This window comes from Cyclopterus lumpus, chromosome 9, assembly GCF_009769545.1.
Source record: "Cyclopterus lumpus isolate fCycLum1 chromosome 9, fCycLum1.pri, whole genome shotgun sequence".
Lineage (NCBI taxonomy): Eukaryota > Metazoa > Chordata > Actinopteri > Perciformes > Cyclopteridae > Cyclopterus > Cyclopterus lumpus.
The window spans coordinates 20,915,829-20,935,341 of record NC_046974.1 but is presented as its reverse complement, the minus strand read 5'-3'; the positions used below and the strand labels follow the sequence as shown (position 1 = coordinate 20,935,341).

Here is a 19,513-nt window from a genome sequence, read left to right as displayed (position 1 = left end):
ACAACTGAGAAGTAAATGCTGCAAAGAAAACAATAAACACAAGGAAGTGATTTCACAGGAGAGTGCTGTCTGGTACAGATATAAAGAAATATATATATTGGTTCAAATTTAAAAAAGCATAATAGCATCCAAAGCTAATTTGAAAGCAATTTAAGTAAAAAGATTATCCACTTTGATGCCATTTTTTGAATAGAAAGTATTTCACAGGTCTGCAATTATCTCACAATTTTCCATATTAAGTTCCTTAAATTTACTGCTCTGTCTGTACAGCAATAGATGTGTGACAACATATCAACCCCTAGGTTTACTTACTAGCTTTTTTCTACACAGCGTAATTGATTACGAGACACATAAATAAATGCATTGATTGCACAGACAGTGGACATCCTTATTAGACAGGCTAATTCAGAAAACACTGGTGGCAGCTACTTTGCATCAAGCATTAAAAAAATCCATTGAAAATGCCGCATTTTCCTTTTCTGCTACAGCTACACAAACATATATTAACTTATTGAATGAACACATTAATGAAAAGTCATGTTCCCCGTTGAAATAATCTTGTTTTCTTTTGTTGAACAATGTGCATTTCTACTCGTAGAACAATACATTAACCATAATTGTAAAAATGTATTGATAAACCTTACAATGAAGGTGTCAATACATTTATTAATTAATTAAACACTAATTAAACACTACATTGGGTGGCTACTTTCCCCCTCTGGCTGGCTACTCCATATCCTTGTGGAAAGCCTTTGAAAATGCCCTTTAATCTTTCTTTGGCTGTCCACTGACTCGCGTATAGTGTTCCAACCTCTGTTGCATGTAACTCCACAGCACAACAATGTCTTTCAGAGCACTATCGGAGATGTAATAGGGTTGAAAGGTTTGGTACGGACTAGTTGTGTTTTGAAAACTGTGACTTGATATTCTTACAGCCAAGTTATGTAAGAGTCCCACTGGGATGGTGCTGGAGGTCCCTGTAAATTGGTGGTTGTCTGATTTCCTGCTCTAAGATTGTCTCTGGGCCAAAAATAGATCTATGAGTAAAACTGCAGGTTCATACGTTGAAATTAGGTGTTCTTGTTGGTGAAATTCCTCCAGACTCCTAGTCTTACATTCAATAAAGAAATGAGCAAGATGATTGGTCGCTTCAGAACTCCCTGGATTTAAAAGGCAAGACGTGGGGGTATCTTTTGCCTAAAGCATCAGTTGGACATCACAAAAACTGACAGTTTCTGTTTAAATCTGGGACATTATGGTATTGCAGTTTAAGTTCTAAAAGTGCACACATATATACACAACTGCAGATGCACTGGGCAGGTCTAAGCTATTTATGTGTGTCACTTTATTAATTGTAACTAGGGCGCCAGCAGGAAATATTTACCTCATATTGCAAACATATTTGTATCTTAATTTTTTATGCTCTACATATTCCACAAAGTCTGGGGATTCCTAAATATCAAAATATACCTAAGGAAAGACCAATCAAAAGTTACGCAATGAATAATGGCAAAAACATAAAGGCATATGACATCAGCATAAAAGTGTGGACCCATGAGTCCCTTCTGCTTCTCTGCACCGTGCATTCTGGGTTTAATGGACACAAGGTAAAGAGATTCCACAGCTTCCCATTAGCATGTGTGACTCCTCTGACCATCTTTGCCAAGCTATCTTTACAAGACAAGTTCAAGGGGTATCATTTGCACTAAATTTGAATTTCCTTTGGGTAATATGTCAAGGAATTTATCAAAGCCCACAAAAAGACTGAATGTGATGGAAGACTAAGACTCAAAACAGATTGGTAAAGCAGATTGGAATTTAAAATGCAAACCTCTCGGACAAATTTGCATGCGGTGCATAGCAGTTTGCTGTGGAAATACACTAATCTCAACATGAATATGCTTGCAACATAATTCTGTCTGTCAATTGTTGCAGAAACAGGGTGCTTATTTTTTTCTTTCTGTGCTGCTTTCAGCAACTATTTTTATTCATGGGGCCTAGTTTCAGAAAGACTAATGTGTATAACATGGTTATCTCCTAAATTATGGAATGGAGCATTTTAGGATTAGGCTATATTACGCCTCTGGAGCCCTGCCGCTCTCTCTTTTAACAAACTCTGCGCTTCTCCACTTCTCTTTCTTTACCTCTCCCTTTTACCTATATTTTGCATTATTCCCACCCTCTTGCTCAGGCTTTCGACCGTATAGTGTGTTTGTATATGTGTGTGTCCCAATGAGGTAAGACTGCATTATTTCATTTTTATTTTCCTCGGTGGACAACTGGCCTGAATGTGACCTTTTCCCTGAGTGCTCTACTTCATGGCTAATTTGCCTAACTGGATATTGGGGAATCATTTGCCAGGGGATCGTAAAATGAAATCGTATGTATTTCTTCTCTTGTGTGAGTGGAGAAAATCTCTTCACTGACGCACACAAATGGAGCTTATAGGGAAGGTTCAGGCATGAACATGAAGTAATTTGCACCACCTACAATCAGCTTATCTCCCACCACTATACAGTTATATGCACATTTGCATAACAAATTTGTCCATTTAAACCTGCTCAACAGTTTTCTGCTGTTTCTGGTGTAGTCTTTTCCTGAAAGCTTTTTCTTCAATCGGCTTTTTCCCCTCTTTAGAAAGTCAAGTACAACTACGTTTTCCACAGTCTATGTTCATTTTTCCTCCTCACCATGAGCATGAGTTCTAAATATACTGCTGTTAAGATTGACAGTTTATAGTTACTGCACTCTATATTAATTGAAAAAAAATGTCAAACTGCATCTCGTTCCTCTAAAAGTCTTCCTTTTTGCTATAGGTTTGTCGGTACTAAGAGAGTCTTTTATCTGTCAACTTTATTTGAAATACACCTTCTGGGAACATTAATATGGTGTTGCCTACTGTGAGCTTTGAAGCTGAGATGAAGCATGTTGGTTTTTGGAGGTTTCATGCCTACCTACTGTATATGTGTTTGCGATAGCTGGCTTCTTACCTACCGCCCACTCGCTAATCATGGAGAGACAAATTACAAATGGCAGCTTCCATTGTGTGGGATAATGAAGATCAAGAACCTCTCCATTTGAATTTGGACTCAAGGGAAACGCACAGGTAACCAACCATAAATTGCAGGGCCATAACAATAGACAGCTTTTTTTTTAAGCAAGGGAGTGATTGCAAATTGTGTAGAGTGACTCACTTATACACACAGCAAATATATGGCGAACACACCAAAATAAATTCATGCACTCCGCCACCTATACCTCATGTATGCCGCTCTGTGGGTGTTGGATCCTGAGGGCCACCTACCTTACTGCAGTGATGAATAAAACAACAGCCACTTGGAGCTGTGTGTGTGTGTGTGTGTGTGTGTGTTGTGTGTGTGTGTGTGCGTGTGGTGTGTGTGTGTGTGTGTGTGTGTGTGTGTACGTGTGTGGAGAGGTTCTGCTGACGTGCTGGCTTTTAAATTAACTCCTCTGTTTGGCTGGCAGTATGGCTCCTTCCGGCCCTGGCTGATGTGAGTGCCTCTGCTTGCAATCCTGTCGGCATGCATACATGATAATATGAAGGAAAAAAAAATGCCTGAAAAGAATCAGCAGCATTGAAAGCTATACTCCCCCCAACATGGTTTCATTAATCTTTCACATCCCTGTCACAGCTTTAGACACAATAGATTTAAAAACACCCGTATTTACCTAATTTAGTGGTAGATAATTGCCTCAAGGTAGGTCAGGTAGGTCATTTTTAATTATTGTATTTCTTTAGCACCTTGGTTGTTCCATCCCAGCCTTGATCTGTGAACACCCAACTTTTGAGAGGGTTTAACAAAAGCTATTACTTGATTGCTGGGGCTTATGGACTCAACTCTGAAATGGATTAAATCTTACTCTCCGAACAAAACTTTGTGATGAACTGCACTTTTTCATCAGCTATTCTACATGTATTCCACACGGATCAATCCTTGGCACACACTTTATCTTTAATGCTCTTACTTCTCATTTGTTCTTCTCTTTCTATTGACTTTGTTCACACCAAAGCCACCTGCAAATGTCACTTCTCATTCTAAAATTGTAAAGGAATCAATCCTATTTTTCTCTCTCCCAATAAACAAACTGATACGTCAACTCAGAGTGTGTGCTAAAAGAGCATAGCATCGTTTTCTATTAAACACACATTCATTTAGAGCTTTCTTACGTCACTTCTCATGTCACATTTACATCAGCTACTTATTGTTCTAGAAAGTGTAGTTTGTGTGTCTGCATGTCCTTTGTGAGTCTTAATGGGAGTAGTCACTTTCTCCTGTCTGCTGGGTAGCACACAGTTATTCAGTTATCCCCATCAGTCCATTATGAAGTCATTCTCAACATGTCTCTCATACTGCAGAACATTTCTCTGATCCCAAATGAAAGACCCAAAGCAGGTCATTTGCACTACATTTCTATCTCCTATGATTTTAATTACTGCTTAAATTTGCACAGCTCAAATCGGATGGAATTTTTGATTATGATAAATGATTAATTAGACCCTGATGCTGCAAGCTCACAACACTCTCTTTGCCATCAATCCATTATACACTTTTCGAGACTGATGTCTTGTCTATTTAATGAATATCTATTAATGCAACACTGGCATTAATTAGAAGCCCATTATTACCACCTGACGCCACATAAACACACTGTCTGGGTCGTGTTTTGCTCTCTTTTCCTCCGATGTGTGAACGATGTGTATATGTGCACGATTGCATGTGTGAACATGACGCTGCATTTGTGCTCGCTTGTGTGACCCGCAGGATTGCCCATTGCTAATAGGTTTGCAGATGGAGGAGCTTTATTGTGCTCTTTATGACTTGTTAACTGACTTACTGCTCACTGCTGGTGATGAGTGTGTGTGTGTGTGTTAGAAATGAACATGCGCGAGGTAGGTGTTGAGAAGAGAAGGTATTCCGTGGGGTAGTAGTGTACTGAGGAGAGGCATTTAGGGAGAGGGCTAGCGGGATCCAGAGGGCTGGAGAGAGAAAGAGAGAGAGAGAGAGAGAGAGAGAGAGAGAGAGAGAGAGGAAGTGTGTGAGGGAGAAGGAGAAAGATAAGAGAGAGAAAAAGTGGTGGTGAAGGGAAATTGAGGACGAGAGTGGTACTATCTCCGCTTCACTGTGTGTGGGCGGATGGATTGATTATTAAAAAGACAAAAAACTAATTAGTCAGAGGTAATGAACACAAAAGAGGTAGATAAGACACTCATTCAGTGCATTACTGATGATGCATTAATATGGTAATATTGATTATAGGTCATCTTAAGGGTTATTTAGAGGCTTTGTATCTCTGCTGGCTTCCAGGTTCAGGAAGGGTTATTTATGATGGAGATAAACTGCACCCTTGTGCCCCTGTGTTGGAGTACAGTATGTGTGAGCCAGTGCACATTCCTGTTTGGGTTTCGTCAGTGGTAATTGTAAGTGTGCTTGTGTGTATCTGCGCTCAATAGTTTGTGCACAATAAAACCCTTTCTCTTTTTATGACCCAGCCCCAGCAGAGGAGTGAAGCTGCAGTAGCATCGCCAAGGACAGGACATGTGACAATGTAGTTAGTGAACTGCTTGAGTAATGATGAGCAGCACACCCACCAGAATCTGTGATGGTTGTAGAGGGCAAGGAGCATAGGAGGGAAGAGCAATCCGGGCAGAAAAGGAGCCAGCGGGCAAAAGGGAAGAGATGAGATGAAGGGAGCAGCAGCAGAAGAGGGTGGTGGGTGGGATTTGTTTGTAGCAGCAGCAAGCATTGTTACAATTTATACAATACAATAAAATAGCAGAGCAGGACATATCCAATTTAGGAAAATGAAATAATAAAGAAAATGCTCAAATGTTCTCCTGTATCAGGAATGTTCTCCTGTATCAGGAATATTCTCCTGTATCTGGAATGTTCTCCTGTATTAGGAATGTTCTCCTGTATCTGGAATGTTCTCCTGTATCAGGAATGTTCTCCTGTATCTGGAATGTTCTCCTGTATTAGGAATGTTCTCCTGTATCTAGAATGTTCTCCTGTATCAGGAATGTTCTCCTGTATCTGGAATGTTCTCCTGTATTAGGAATGTTCTCCTGTATCTGGAATGTTCTCCTGTATTAGGAATGTTCTCCTGTATCTAGAATGTTCTCCTGTATCTGGAATGTTCTCCTGTATCTGGAATGTTCTCCTGTATTAGGAATGTTCTCCTGTATCTGGAATGTTCTCCTGTATTAGAAATGTTCTCCTGTATCTAGAATGTTCTCCTGTATCTGGAATGTTCTCCTGTATCTGTAATGTTCTCCTGTATTAGGAATGTTCTCCTGTATCAGGAATGTTCTCATGTATCTGTCCTTGTGAAGCGGACCTGAAGCAGTCTGTTGGAGAACGTGCTCCGCTGTCCCTGCAGTAGGTGGTGGAGAGGGTGGTCCAGTTATAATGTAGAAAAGTGAGATGAGGATGGGATTTGATAGCACAGGCTTGAGGAGGCCAAAGGTTTGTTGATGCTGAAGACATGCAGTTTTCCGGGGGAAGGAGGGCATGAGAGCGAGGATCCCACAAAATCCATTCCTCCATGCTACACAATAAGACATTTATGATGCGTACAAATCTGGTGCCTCTTACCAGCGCTTCAGGCAAAATCCTCCCAAATGTTCGGCCCTAATCAGAAGAGTGAGCTTAAAGACTCAAGGTGCTTAAAAAGACGGGCTACCTGCTTTAAAAGCAGATTTTAGGGTTCAGCTCCCATATAGTTAAGCATGTCTACACTTTTAAGAGTAATGCTTTGTTGTTGTTGTTGTTGTTGTTGTTGCACTCTACATCCTTTTTATTTCTGCTCTTTCCATCTTACCTTTGTTTCTTCTATCTTTTTCGTGTCTCTCACTTCCTCTCAGTTACTACGTTTGTCTTTATTTGCATATTTCTTTTCTAGCCTCTGGGCTTCACATGTTACCTTTCATGATGCTCTGACATTGTTGAAGGCAAATACATTACTGATGCTTTTTGCATGTTGAAGCCCACTCTACATAACTGCCCACTTTGAGCTCAAGTATAACATTTTAGTTAGACTCCCCCACCCACAGCAAACGAAGCACTAATCAACCAAAGTACGATAAATTTTCTTGGCTATTTTGATCTATTCTGTTATTGCAGCTGAAAGCGCAGGTTTGGATCAGTGTGTTCAGTGTGTTCAAGCATGCCTGTTGTACGCACCTTGCGGTTTTGTTTTCTGACAATATGGCATAAATACAATGGTGTTAAATACCTGACCTTCAGATGCTGGAACTTCACACCACCAGTTAAATGTACCAGCATAAAAAAGTCCTTCAACATAACCTTTTTTGGCTTTTAACTGTATTGTTTTTTCAAAAAAAAGTGAAGATGAAAACAAACATAATTGTTGTGATGGATTACATATTTCTAAATGCCAATTGCCCTAGTGTTCAGATTTATGTGTGGTTGCTTGACAGGTAAAAAAACAAAAAAACATTTCTCTAACAACAGTAAAAACCAAACAAAAAACAGCTTTTCTTTGAAAAGTGGTCGGCAATACGTGCATGATTTGTTTTTAATGCTACAGAAACTCAAATACCGGTATATGGTCCCTGAAGGAAATGTCAGCTCATTCCTATCGAGGTACGTCCATCTCCCTGTTGACATGTGTGTGTGTGTGTGTGTACAAACCTCAGAGATATCAAGGCCTCCCAAGCCAGGGCAAGTTTACTTGGATTAAATGTCACACAGGGCATCCCATTGAACAAGGAAGGAGTGAGTTGGAGACGATGAGGGCAGAGAGCTCGTAGAGTGAGCAGAGTGAGGCTTAGGGAGATGGAAGGATGCACAACAGTGAGGTGGGGAGAATTGAGGAGCAAAAAAGGGAAAGGGAAGAGGTAGCATGGATAGTGGGAGAGATTTAACAGACCAATAAAGCGGAGCTAATATAATGAGTTGAGGTACAGCAGTTATATTAAAGGGAAGAAGAGAAAAGTCAGATGGAGAAGGTAATCAAGAAGAAAGGTTAAAAGTGAGAGGCTGGTTGAAGTGTGAAGGGAATGAAAATGCAGGCAAAAGGCTGTCAAAGACAAAGGGATTTCCTGATTGTCCAGAGCTGCAAAGCAAAAGCGTCATTGTTGTATGCAATGTGTTGATATGTATACAAATTTAAAAGAACATGCTAAATGCAACGGATATTGTGCCTCTACTGTAAAGGTTATATACAAAGGTACACTGAATATATGACACGGGGCATTTAGAAGGTACATTGCTATCATCCAAAGTATCATGTACTTATACCTTGGCTAGGACTTGAATGTACTCGGATCTCTGGCTTACAGCCACCAGTTTTACGGTTTCAAGATCCCAATCTGGCTGGACTGGAGCTGAGTCAGCTGTAGTTTACAAACTAGCCGGACCTGGCCAGAACTGTCCAAGAGCTGACATGGAGAGAAACTCTAGAAGAAAAACGACGTTGTCAATTGTCTGCCCTTTTGCCTGATGCGCACTCAGGGACTGAATCTTAATGGGCCTTAGATGAATTGGTTATTTCCAAATTGTGTTCAGCTTGCTGGCTAATGAATAGAGACACAAAACACCTACTCAAAGTATGTTGACTTGTGTGGGAGGAAGCATCACACTGGTTATCTACAGTAGGTCTTTACAAAGGAGGGATACAGTCAGGATGTATTCTGTCTGCGTAAGGTGAGGGGACAAGGCAAGGCAGCGAGAGAGAGAGACATGGCAGAGGTAGCAACGACCTTGGCACCGCTTTTGTGTGACAACGTGGCAAAGGACTGGAGTGCCGCTGAACTATGACTACAAATTATCCTGGCTGTTCGCCTTCTTAATGATGGAACAAATTAATTTACATGCCTATAATGAAAGAAGTGAGGGGAGAGAGGAGGGATAGAGATGGAATGGGGAGAGGAGGGGGGCGAAAAACGGTAAAGAGAAACATTTCATGTACAAATCAGGTTGCCTGGGAGATTTCTCCATTATTACAGAGGACGTTAAACTCATTCAAACTCATTCAAATATACAGCTGGTATATATTGGATATTGTATGCGTGCACAAACGTAATTCATGTCAATCACAAAAAGTACAAGGTAACAAGGCTATTGGTCTGTGGAGAACTGGTTTCCACTAGATTGTAATTGTAAGCCCCACATCCAGCAGACCATAAGCATTGTAATATACTGAAAGAGATTCAAAATAGATCATCTATAAAATCACATATACATCGTATTAAGGTGCTGTATATAGACAGAGATTGTCAGGGATGACTCAGTATCTTGGGTATACTGTATCTACTGTTGCATCATTGTTCCCGCTAGAGCAAATACACAAGAGCCTTCTGCTGAATTTCCATATTTATACACGAAAACCCCCGAAATGAGAAACCCTCAAAAAATGTACAAACGACCTGTGTGAGTGTGTCTTGGAAGAGCTTATATGATAGATATTAGAGCTGTTTTCATATACAGTATGTCCCTCTGCCAGGCCGCAAGCTTGCTCTGCCCACCTGTGATCATTCTTTCTTTGTCCTTCCTCTCTTACACACACACACACACACACACATACACACACACACAGAGACACGCACACAAAAACATGCACATTTATTCTTCGCTGTCCTCCCAAGTGTCAAAGCACACCCCCTTCCTGGTCTCACCGCTGTAAATAACAGATTGTTTGTGCGTTCTCGCATCGGTGCGTGTGTGTTTGAGACCTCCCCCGTTGATCACCATCATCACTTAGCGCCACCGCCACCTCGCTTTCATCATCACATTGAGACGGTGATCCTTCGGTCCAGCCTTGTCACAAATCAGCAATCACCTGCGTGTGTGTCTGTGTGTCTGTGTGTGCATGTGTGTGTCTGTGTGTGTGCGTGTGTGCGTGCTCCTCCGTGGACATTATCATAGTCAGTCCATCAGTGTTGCTGTCACATTACCGTCAACAGCTGCAACCTCAACCACAGGTGCGTGAGCGAGTTTGACAGACCCCCCACAGTGCTTCAGTGCCCTCTTCAGAGTCGTCTCTGTGGAAGAGATGCAGGCAGCGGCGTGTGGACAACAAAGGCCTCGAGGACGGTGTGCCGAGAGGGAGGAGGAGAGGGATTCGCCGCGGGTAATCAATGTTTTGCCTAAAAGACAAAAGAAAAAAGAAAACAGATAAAAACGTCAAAGCTGTCAGTGGAAATGAATGATTAGAAACTAATTGCGTGTAACATCTATCATTTTCCTTGACCTCCTCTGCACATGTTGCCCTCCTCTTTTGATATGAAATCATTCTTAACAATCATTTCCTCACTTATGCTGAGTGATTATCTTGACAGGGAGCTGTCTTAATTGCGAGTCTTTATAGAGTGTGGGAACATAATAACTCTGCATTGGATGATGTGCCATCCTAATTCATTTATTTAATAAAGACATTAAGCTATGTTTTGTACTTTCAACAATGTGCCTTCGTCAGCTTGAATGGATAGCTGAGATAGATGCATTATTCATTTTTTTAAAAATGCATTCATGCTTTTGCTTCCAGGCCAACTGGACTCAAACTTGTGAAAACATTTAAATATCTTCTTATTCAAAGCTCTGTCGATGTTGTATTGCTGCTGATGGTGAAATGTGTGTTTGCAACAAGCCATCAAAGGAGACTGGAGGATATGATATGATTTGATCTGTCTCTGTGGATGGCAATGTTCGTCGATCAGTTGGTCCACCATTTCGGTTCAGATTGAAAACATCTGAAAAACTATACTGGATATATTGTTGTGACCTTTTGTAGATATATTGTTAAAAGAGCGTTGGTGATTCTCTGTCTGAATTACATTGTTACTTCCTGGTCATCTTCGTTTCTTGCAGTCCCACCATATTGTTCACATTTGTGTGTTTCGGTTTTTGTGGGACGAATGTCAAGAACTATTGGATGGATTTTTCCTTGGAAATTGACACAGATGTTCGTGGTTCTCACAGGATGTTTTTCAATAAATATCACACAAGGTAATGTTTAGTGTTTCAGCACTTTGGTCAACTGCGGTTGTTTTTTAATGTGCTATACAAATTATGTTTAATTTGATTTATTTAGCCACTTTGAAGTCAAATTTGATGTCGGCGCAGCTACATAATTTCTTCTTTAGTGCTTAAAAGTTTAAACAAGCAATTTGGCAGCTAATGAATGAACGAGGATGTGCTCGAAATACATAAAAGTTAAAATTATTGATATTCAAAACTGATATGAGGAAGAGTACACTGAAAAATTGTTTGGGCAGATTTATCTTTTTTTGTGTACATTCAAGTGACAACACACTCCCCTCCTCATTTTTCTTTTCCCTTTAACCCAAGAGGTTATTTGGCAGCACAGTAAGTAGACAAACAAGCAATATATTGCCTCTTTATTAATGTACACTAACTTCATAGTTAATACCAAACACTTGACTATTGGAAGACATTTGATCAATCCCTCTCAACCAAACAATTTGGGGTCTCTCTAGTTTTGGATGGTACATCCATTAAAATTCACCACTGTTGTTGATAATGCTGTTTTCATGGATGGGATGGTTTGGAAATCATTGGCGATTTAGTGATGCTGCCCACACAATCTGTGTGTGTGTGTGTGTGTGTGTGTGTGTGGCAGGTTGAGTTTGTGCACGTGCGTGCGTGTGTGCCAGCCCTTGGGGGCGTCTGTGTAAAGCAATATTCAATGCTTTTATTTCCTGGTTGATTGATGTGGCGACGTTTGCCTTTGCGCTCACAATCGCATTACTGGAAAGGAGGAAGAGCCAGGATTCTGTGTGTCGTGTGTGTGTTTGTGTGCATGTCTGTGTGTGTCGGCGTTTGTAAATCAACATGCGGCGATGTTCAAAAATAATAAGGCCGAGAACAGACGACATTTAGCCACCCACCCTCCTTCGCGTTTCTCTTCTTTACTCTTCCTCACACACATTCAATACATATCACAGGCATTCTTTTTCCATTATTTGAGGATCACACATTCGAAATAGTGATGCATCAAATGGACTCTTTCAGTCCTGATACCAATACCTGGAGTTTGAAAATCATCCGTTAGAGTATAGATCCAAAACCAGTGTTTGATCAATAAACGGTAAGCCTCGCCGTGTTGAAGGGACTGTGATCATTCTTTTAAGTGTCATGCAACATCAGGCTTGATTTAAACAGTGCTTACCGAAAACAAAATGTAACCTATAATAAATACATAGATATATATTTACAGAACTGTAATTTATCATTAAAAGCAAGCATGAAATACCTCCGAACAGGTTTTACCGTTATTGTTAGCTGCCGATGCCTCATGTAGGCTAATACTGTACATGCACGTGTCATCTGATGCAACCATAGAATTACTCATATGGCCATCGGCTGTATGCACATTCAAAACTGCCACACTTTGTAAATGCACAACACGTGTCCACCGTGGTTCACGACACGTCTAATTGACTCTTTGAGGCGAAACTCATTTGATGATGCGTTTGAATCCGTTTCATCATCAAATTGTCTTCGCTGTGTTTCTGTCTCTGTGCGCCAACTCCCTTTGGCTGGATTAAAGAGCAGACAGCCAGCTGATAAACCGCTGCGCAGGTCCAACAACTATCAGACAGAAAGATAATTAGGTTCAGAGATAACCATGTTGATGTCCTTTTGTGACTATTGTGCCACTGGACCCTAGCAACACATTGTTGGTGGGATATTTCAAAGAACAAGATTTACAAAGAGAGTGGTGTACAGCACAGCGCTGCTTTTAACTTATGTCTGGAAGCATGAGCGAGGTTACTATGGCAACTCCATTATGGAGACCAAGATTAGGGGCCCATTATAGTTTTCTTTCTCTGCAACGCTTTTTTTCCCTCACATTTTAATACTATCCTGTGGATACTGTGGAGTGCAAAATACATTGATCTCAAGTGTAAGTCCGACTTCTTCTCCACATCAATAGTGTAACGCCATGTATACAGTCCTCTCCTCTGTCAAGGCATTTGTCCTCTGGACGTACGCGACCTACCATTGTCTTCCCCAGCAGTGTCATCAAGCGGATTGGAACCCCATTCATAATTTATCTCTAATGGAATAATAAATGAACCTTTGTGTTTCACTCTTTATTGCTTTGTCCAGGCCTGTTTGTTTCACCTCATCTATACTGCATGCATATTGAAACAAGCAAGGCTCACTCGGTGGGGGGGGGGGGGGGGGGACATTTATTTTATGGGTCAAATTATTGCAGGATACATACTTAATCAGGCCTTTTGATGAAGAGGCAGGAGGCATGACGGTCCAAACGCCCTTCAAACATCAGTTGCTTTTGCACGTGATGAATGTGTTCTCCGGAAGTTACATTTGATTCACAAGTTATTTAAAAATAAGTGGGAGGGAGTACGATCTTAACCTTTTTAAGATCAATGCTGCCCACACGTTTTTTTTATTTCGATACCGTCACCTACAAAGGTTATACACTACACATTCTTTTGCAGCTAATTAAGCATACAATTAGGTTTCTTAGACACATCCCTGGAATGAGAAGGCACATCTTCACAGAGGCAGCGTGTCTTCTACAGTAAGGTTGGCCCATGTGACCGTAGCCTTTGCTGTTTGCGGCATCATACTTTACTCATTGAACTGTGCAAGACCAAAATAACAGCAACAGTCTTCTAAAAGTGGTACAAAACAGCCCTCAAGCCAATGTAGCCTGACTTGTTGTTAAAGGAATTTGCAAAAAACACACACACACACACACACACACACACACATACGCGCACACACGCACGCACACACACACACACACACACACACACACACACACACACACTATACAGTATGAGGCTTATTTTTTTTTTATAAGCAAAATACAGTTAGCAGAGCTTCACTGCACTAGCACCCAAAAGTAGTGGTCCAATGGGTTCATGGGATAAACAGGGTTGAAAAGAGAGGCTAAACGAGATGAAATAGAGAAATATATATCACATGGTTAATTGTGTGTAACAGACCAAAGCAATGACCAAAATTGCTCCCAGCCAGTCACAAATGCCTATTATATATTATGATGACTAATTTATTATTGACCAGTGGGAACCTTATCTGCCACTTCAGATGCTGGGACCAGTCTTTCTTTGCATTTTGTCAGTGTGCCTTTGGGCAACATTTGACCCCGGCATGAATCGTGGTGTCGATGCATTTCTTCCTCACAGCCTGTCTTTCTCAAGCTGCGTCTCAACTATACAGCAGCTAATACTAGACAGATATATCAAGTGGCCATCTCCTTTTATAAGGTGTTTGTGTTCAGGTGGGTCATCAGTCATTTATTTATGATCACGTTATCAGCTGGAATATGTTGTAATTAGATCAATATTCAGTCATTGTTCAGTTTATAAACGTTGGTATCGTGGAACTGGCCCCAGTTAACCACAGTTCTTTACACTTATTTTTTTAATGTGTCGAGGAGCTCTGTAAGGCATAATTAGATTCAGGTTGTTGTGAAGCAAAACCATGCAGGGTGGAGTAGGAGATAGAGCCTGGCCCCGTTTTTTTTCTGAATAACTCACCTTTTGCAGGCTGTATTCTTATGGCTCTACCATCTTTATCACCATATGTATGTCCCTGTCCTGTTTTTCATTGCAGAAATCCTGGAAATACTGAGTAATAGCTTCCTCTTTTCCTTTCTGCTCTTTTCCCCGTGAATAGGTGCCATCTTCGACGAGTCCGCACGGAAGGATGATGAGGTCTTCCGTCTCGCCGTGGCAGATCTCAATTTGAACAACGAGATCTTGGAGACGGAGAAGATCACCTTCTCCGTGGAGTTCGTTGATGGGAACAACCCCTTCCAAGCTGTGCAAGAAGGTAGGATGATAATACGACATGTCTTGGAGTTTAACATGTGTGCCTGTAACGGGGGCCTAGCAGATGCAGCAGTTTCAAAGTCAAATTACATAAGGCTCTCTTGCAGTCCTGTCTCTATTTTTTGTTGTTGACCTCTACAATAAATTGGGGCCAGCGAGGCACAGGAAATTCATTCATGTAAAAACACAGCATCAAAGAGTTGGCACAAAGTCAGCCTCTGTCTTTAATGCTCGCTATGTTTTCATGCATGACTTGTATGCCCTCTGAGTTGACCCACATCACCCAGTGTGCTGATGATGGGGCAACATTTTGTTTATTTCCTCTTCCCTTTTTTTTTCTTCTTTCTCTTCGCTTTGTGTCGACAGCCATTTTATTTCATGCAAATGTGGTAAGGACAAGGAATCGACTGTGGAATTCAGATTCATGGTCGTCAAATAGTGGATGGACTTGTCTACTCGTTTCCACCCATGAGAATATAGATTTGGATATGCATGTATACCTGTCAAAAGATTAGCTGCTGATTTAAAACCCAAACCAACAGGCTTTGTTTTCAGTAACTTTTTATTAAGGCTGTAAAAGCTCAAATAACAAGTTCTATTCGATACCTTTATCTGACTAATCTATCAAAAGGCCGTCAGGTGTACACATGACAGTACACATGGGTGGCACACATTTGATGAATGGTGAAGATCTTAGGTTATTTCCTCTCTACACAACTATGGAACAGCTGGCAGCTTACTGGCTAACACTTGTATCTGTGTACAAGCTACATTTGACATTTTACAATAATTACAACTAACAACTAGAGAGAAAGAGAGGGGGTGAGTGTGGGTGGCACCACAGCATTACAGTGATCTGGTTTACTGGGTGTGTAATGATCAACACATAAACCACCAGTTACACTACATGAAGACTCCTGCTGGAGGATAATCAGCGGCACAGCAGGCCACTCCTTTTCTTCCTCAGATAGCGCGGGAACGCGTTCATTTACCGACTTCATCGTGTGAATAGTTAATTCCCCTCACTTGACTGGACCGTTCTTCCATCTTTGTTATCAATAGTCTTTGTTACAACAGTGGGCATCTGTGACAATGTAAGTTAGCATGAATAATACCACACGTTATGTCTTAATGCAGATATTCGAATTGACAATAATGTAGTGTTTGGAAGCTGAGGTAATAATTAGCAGGGTCAGAGCTTGACTCACGATGGGCTCGATTTAGTCAGTGAGAACCCACTGTATATGCTCCAACTGTGGAGTAATTATCACTATTCTGTATTATAGATATTACAAACCACGCTTATACAATAAACCTACCATAACATGTAGGATTTCCAACCCTCTCATGTTTAGAAACATATAAATATGCTTCATCTGAAGGAGAGAATTTGCTGCATTTTCTTTACACAGAAGATTTGACCAGTTTTGCAGCATCAGACTATCGTCAGCCGTTGTTTACAATCACTTCTCCAGACTTGTAATATTTGTTGTTTATCAAAGTTGAACATATTTCAAAGAGAATGTATTTTGGTGGTATATTTAAAAAAAAAACACTAGAGGGCTTTATGAGTCATTGTAAAGTTGTTTTCTTGTTTAAGTCCAATGATGATGAGAAGCCAGTCATGAACAGTGTGAGTACTCACTTATTCCCAAATAGTCAAACACAGCCAACAACAAACATCTGTCAACACTCGTAATGGCATTGCCTGCATGGCTAATGACTCATCTGACAACACGGAGCATGTGTCACACCCAGCTTTTCCAACTACCGTGTGTCAGTGGCTAATTAGGGCATTTGTTTTTGCCTTTGACAGTTTCCCAAAAGCCTTGAAGTAAAAACTCCCCAAACATATTTGCTTCTAGATGCTTTCTGAGAAATGTTGACGGTTTTCTTCAGAATAGTCCGTGTTGACTTTGTCTTAAATGTAGAAATAATCGGTTCTGTGATATTCACAAAATAGCTTGAAATTAACCAATTAATTGACGCAATAATGCAAGAAAAAGTATTAAAAGTAGGAATGAGCTCACTGGTCCAAAACAAACAGGCTGTCTGAGTTACAACTGCTGCCCATATCGACCATGTCTCTGATCGGATAAACATATTGCAATGAGCGCAAGTTTCTCACAGAGCAGCGAGTATGCTGGCACAAAGAAATTAGGACGATAAACTGATCATAGCCCAAATATACGTGCTTGTGTGTGAGCCTATCTGGCTGTCTGCCTTTTGTAATCATTGAGCTAATTAATTCAGCATAAAAAAGGGAATTAACCAAAAGAAAGGCGCAGTGGGCTGAGGCATATACTGTGCTCACTTGTGATGCAGCTGTGCATCGTTCATCATGTGCTTTATGTTTAATACTCTTCTTCTGAAGATTGTGCTTTTAAACGGATTCCATTTTTAGATGGAAACAGCACTACAAATCAAAATGAAGATTGAATTGATCTATTCTCAAGCATTTCCTGTTCACTGTGAACAACACCTGTCATTAAGAGTGAAACTCCATTTGGCCCTATTCAACCAGTCAAGCAAAGTACTAAACCTCACACTCGTAGGCGACTCGACTCGCCTTTGATGGAACAAAGCTCCAAGATGTCTTGTTGAAGCCTATTTACAAGACAGCCACATTGCAACCTGCATGATGTTTGTGTCATTGCAGGATGCACAGTGCTTCTTCCAGTACAGAAAATCTATAGTTGATCATTAAGATAAACGAGCAAATGAAAGAGTATGGGAAAAATATTTAACGTTAGAAATGTGACCAAAACGGTTGCCTTTTAAAACACACACACACACACACATATATATATATATATATATAGATATTGAATATTGATCTCACTTCAAATCAGAATTAACTCTTATTTCAGATAAACCAAAACCAATTGCTTTAAATGGGCAACATGAACAATGCCAGCACTTATGATCTCTTCAAAGATGTATTGATCAACTGATAATCAAATACAAAAGCCCCATTATCAACATCCATGTACACACTGAAGCAAACACACACAATTAAATTATATCGTTCTTGCCTGAGAGAGACTACTACCTATGTGAGCTTATTTGCATTTCACGTCTCAGGCTTCTTTTCCTGTCACAAACAACGATGGGCAATATTTGAGTGTATTGTATATGTGTGTTTGTGTACCTCTAAGAGCCCTGTTAAGGCTCTTGCTTTGATATATAAGAGCCCTGCAATGTTGTTCGGTAGTCAGACTCGACCTCTTTGAAGTCCCACACTGATTCTATTTCAATTACCTGGTCTCTGAAGGATACATGTCTGTGTTGGTTTGCTCCTTCTTCATTTTGAGGTCAGCGGGCAGCTCACGTTTCAGGTGCCCTTTCCTATGATATCAGCATTATGTGAAGCACCGTGAGTAAAGAGTGATGTGACAACACAGCAGCAGGCAGCGTGTGAACGCTTGCTCCTTGACTGAGCCAACAGCATGTTCCTGAATCCTGCAGTATGTGTTATGTTCTGTCCTCACATTCATAGTGCAGATGGGGATTATTCTGGGACTTCTCGTTTTCAGGGGAAATGCTTTTTTGCACATTTTGCAAATTCTTTTCCTGCATTCTCATACATCACATTTATAAACGTACACACAGTTACAACTTGGAGTACTGTCTGGTCTTGTTGGCTGCTATAGATAGAGTTAGTTTCTCAGGAGCATACAGTATCTGTTGGCAGAACGGGGTTTCTTAGTGACAGATGAGTAGCCAAGTGTTCCTTTTTATTGATTGGGACTTCAACCCGCTAGTTTTCGTTGACAAACCTTGCTTCTCATTTCTTGCTTCCCTTATTCCTGACTGATTAAACTCCTGCAGGCCTCTGAGTCTGTTTACTGGTCTGTCCGAATTTGTGGGAGGTACAATGAATACTTCCCAGTCTTCCTGTCTGTTACCGAACAGACTGCCTGACTCATTTCCCTTCCACTCTTCCTGCCAGTCTTACTGTTTGCCTATCTGGTTGTGTAGTTAGCTGGCTGAAAAATGGCTCTGCCTGTCTCACTATCTGCCTATCTATCTGTGTATTTATCTCGCTAACTATTAACCTGGAAAATCAATTTATTATGTTGTCAGAGGCTTTGCTTGGTGCCCTTATGAGCAGAAAACTAAACATAATCGGTGCTACTCCAATACATTTACTTTCAATTTTTGCATTGTCATTGTACAAAAGCACAGTACATTGTCTAACTCACTCCTAGATGTGATACAAAGGATAATGTGGCACAGAGGCAGAAAATGATCCATGATTGAGGTTCATTTCGAGTTTTCAATTTAGAGGACAGGTTTGAGGGTCCCAGCATCTTTGTGTAGCCTGCTGTACTGAAGTGAGTAATATAAATATGGCAAATCGCAATAACCACATCTCTAACAAAAAACGGCCATTTTACAATGAAGTCCTCCAACTATATTTTAAAAATAAATGTCTTTTTAAATGCATTATCAAAATGAGTTATCTGCCCTGAGGGCCATGTGTGTACAAAACGGTCTCAGGAGTGTGTAAAGGGAGTTGGATTAAATCACACTCCCTCCCTCCCTTTCTTCCTCCTGCGTGGTACTTAATGGTGGATCTGCTCCTGTCACTTATATTCACATTTCACTCCCTACACCTTATCCCCTCATCTCCATAGTAACCGGTCTTGACATTACTGAATGTGTGTGTGTGTGTGT

The 19,513-nt window shown here is 40.7% G+C and overlaps 1 protein-coding gene across 1 annotated transcript in view; it reads left to right on the top strand.

Annotated features, from left to right (window-relative positions):
- Nucleotides 1-19,513, top strand: part of grid2 (glutamate receptor, ionotropic, delta 2) — a 418,695-nt gene that overhangs the window by 55,569 nt on the left and 343,613 nt on the right. The window contains exon 2 of the mRNA XM_034541936.1: nucleotides 14,679-14,834. Coding sequence (XP_034397827.1) covers nucleotides 14,679-14,834 — 156 coding nt within the window. The remainder of the gene's footprint in view (nucleotides 1-14,678; nucleotides 14,835-19,513) is intronic.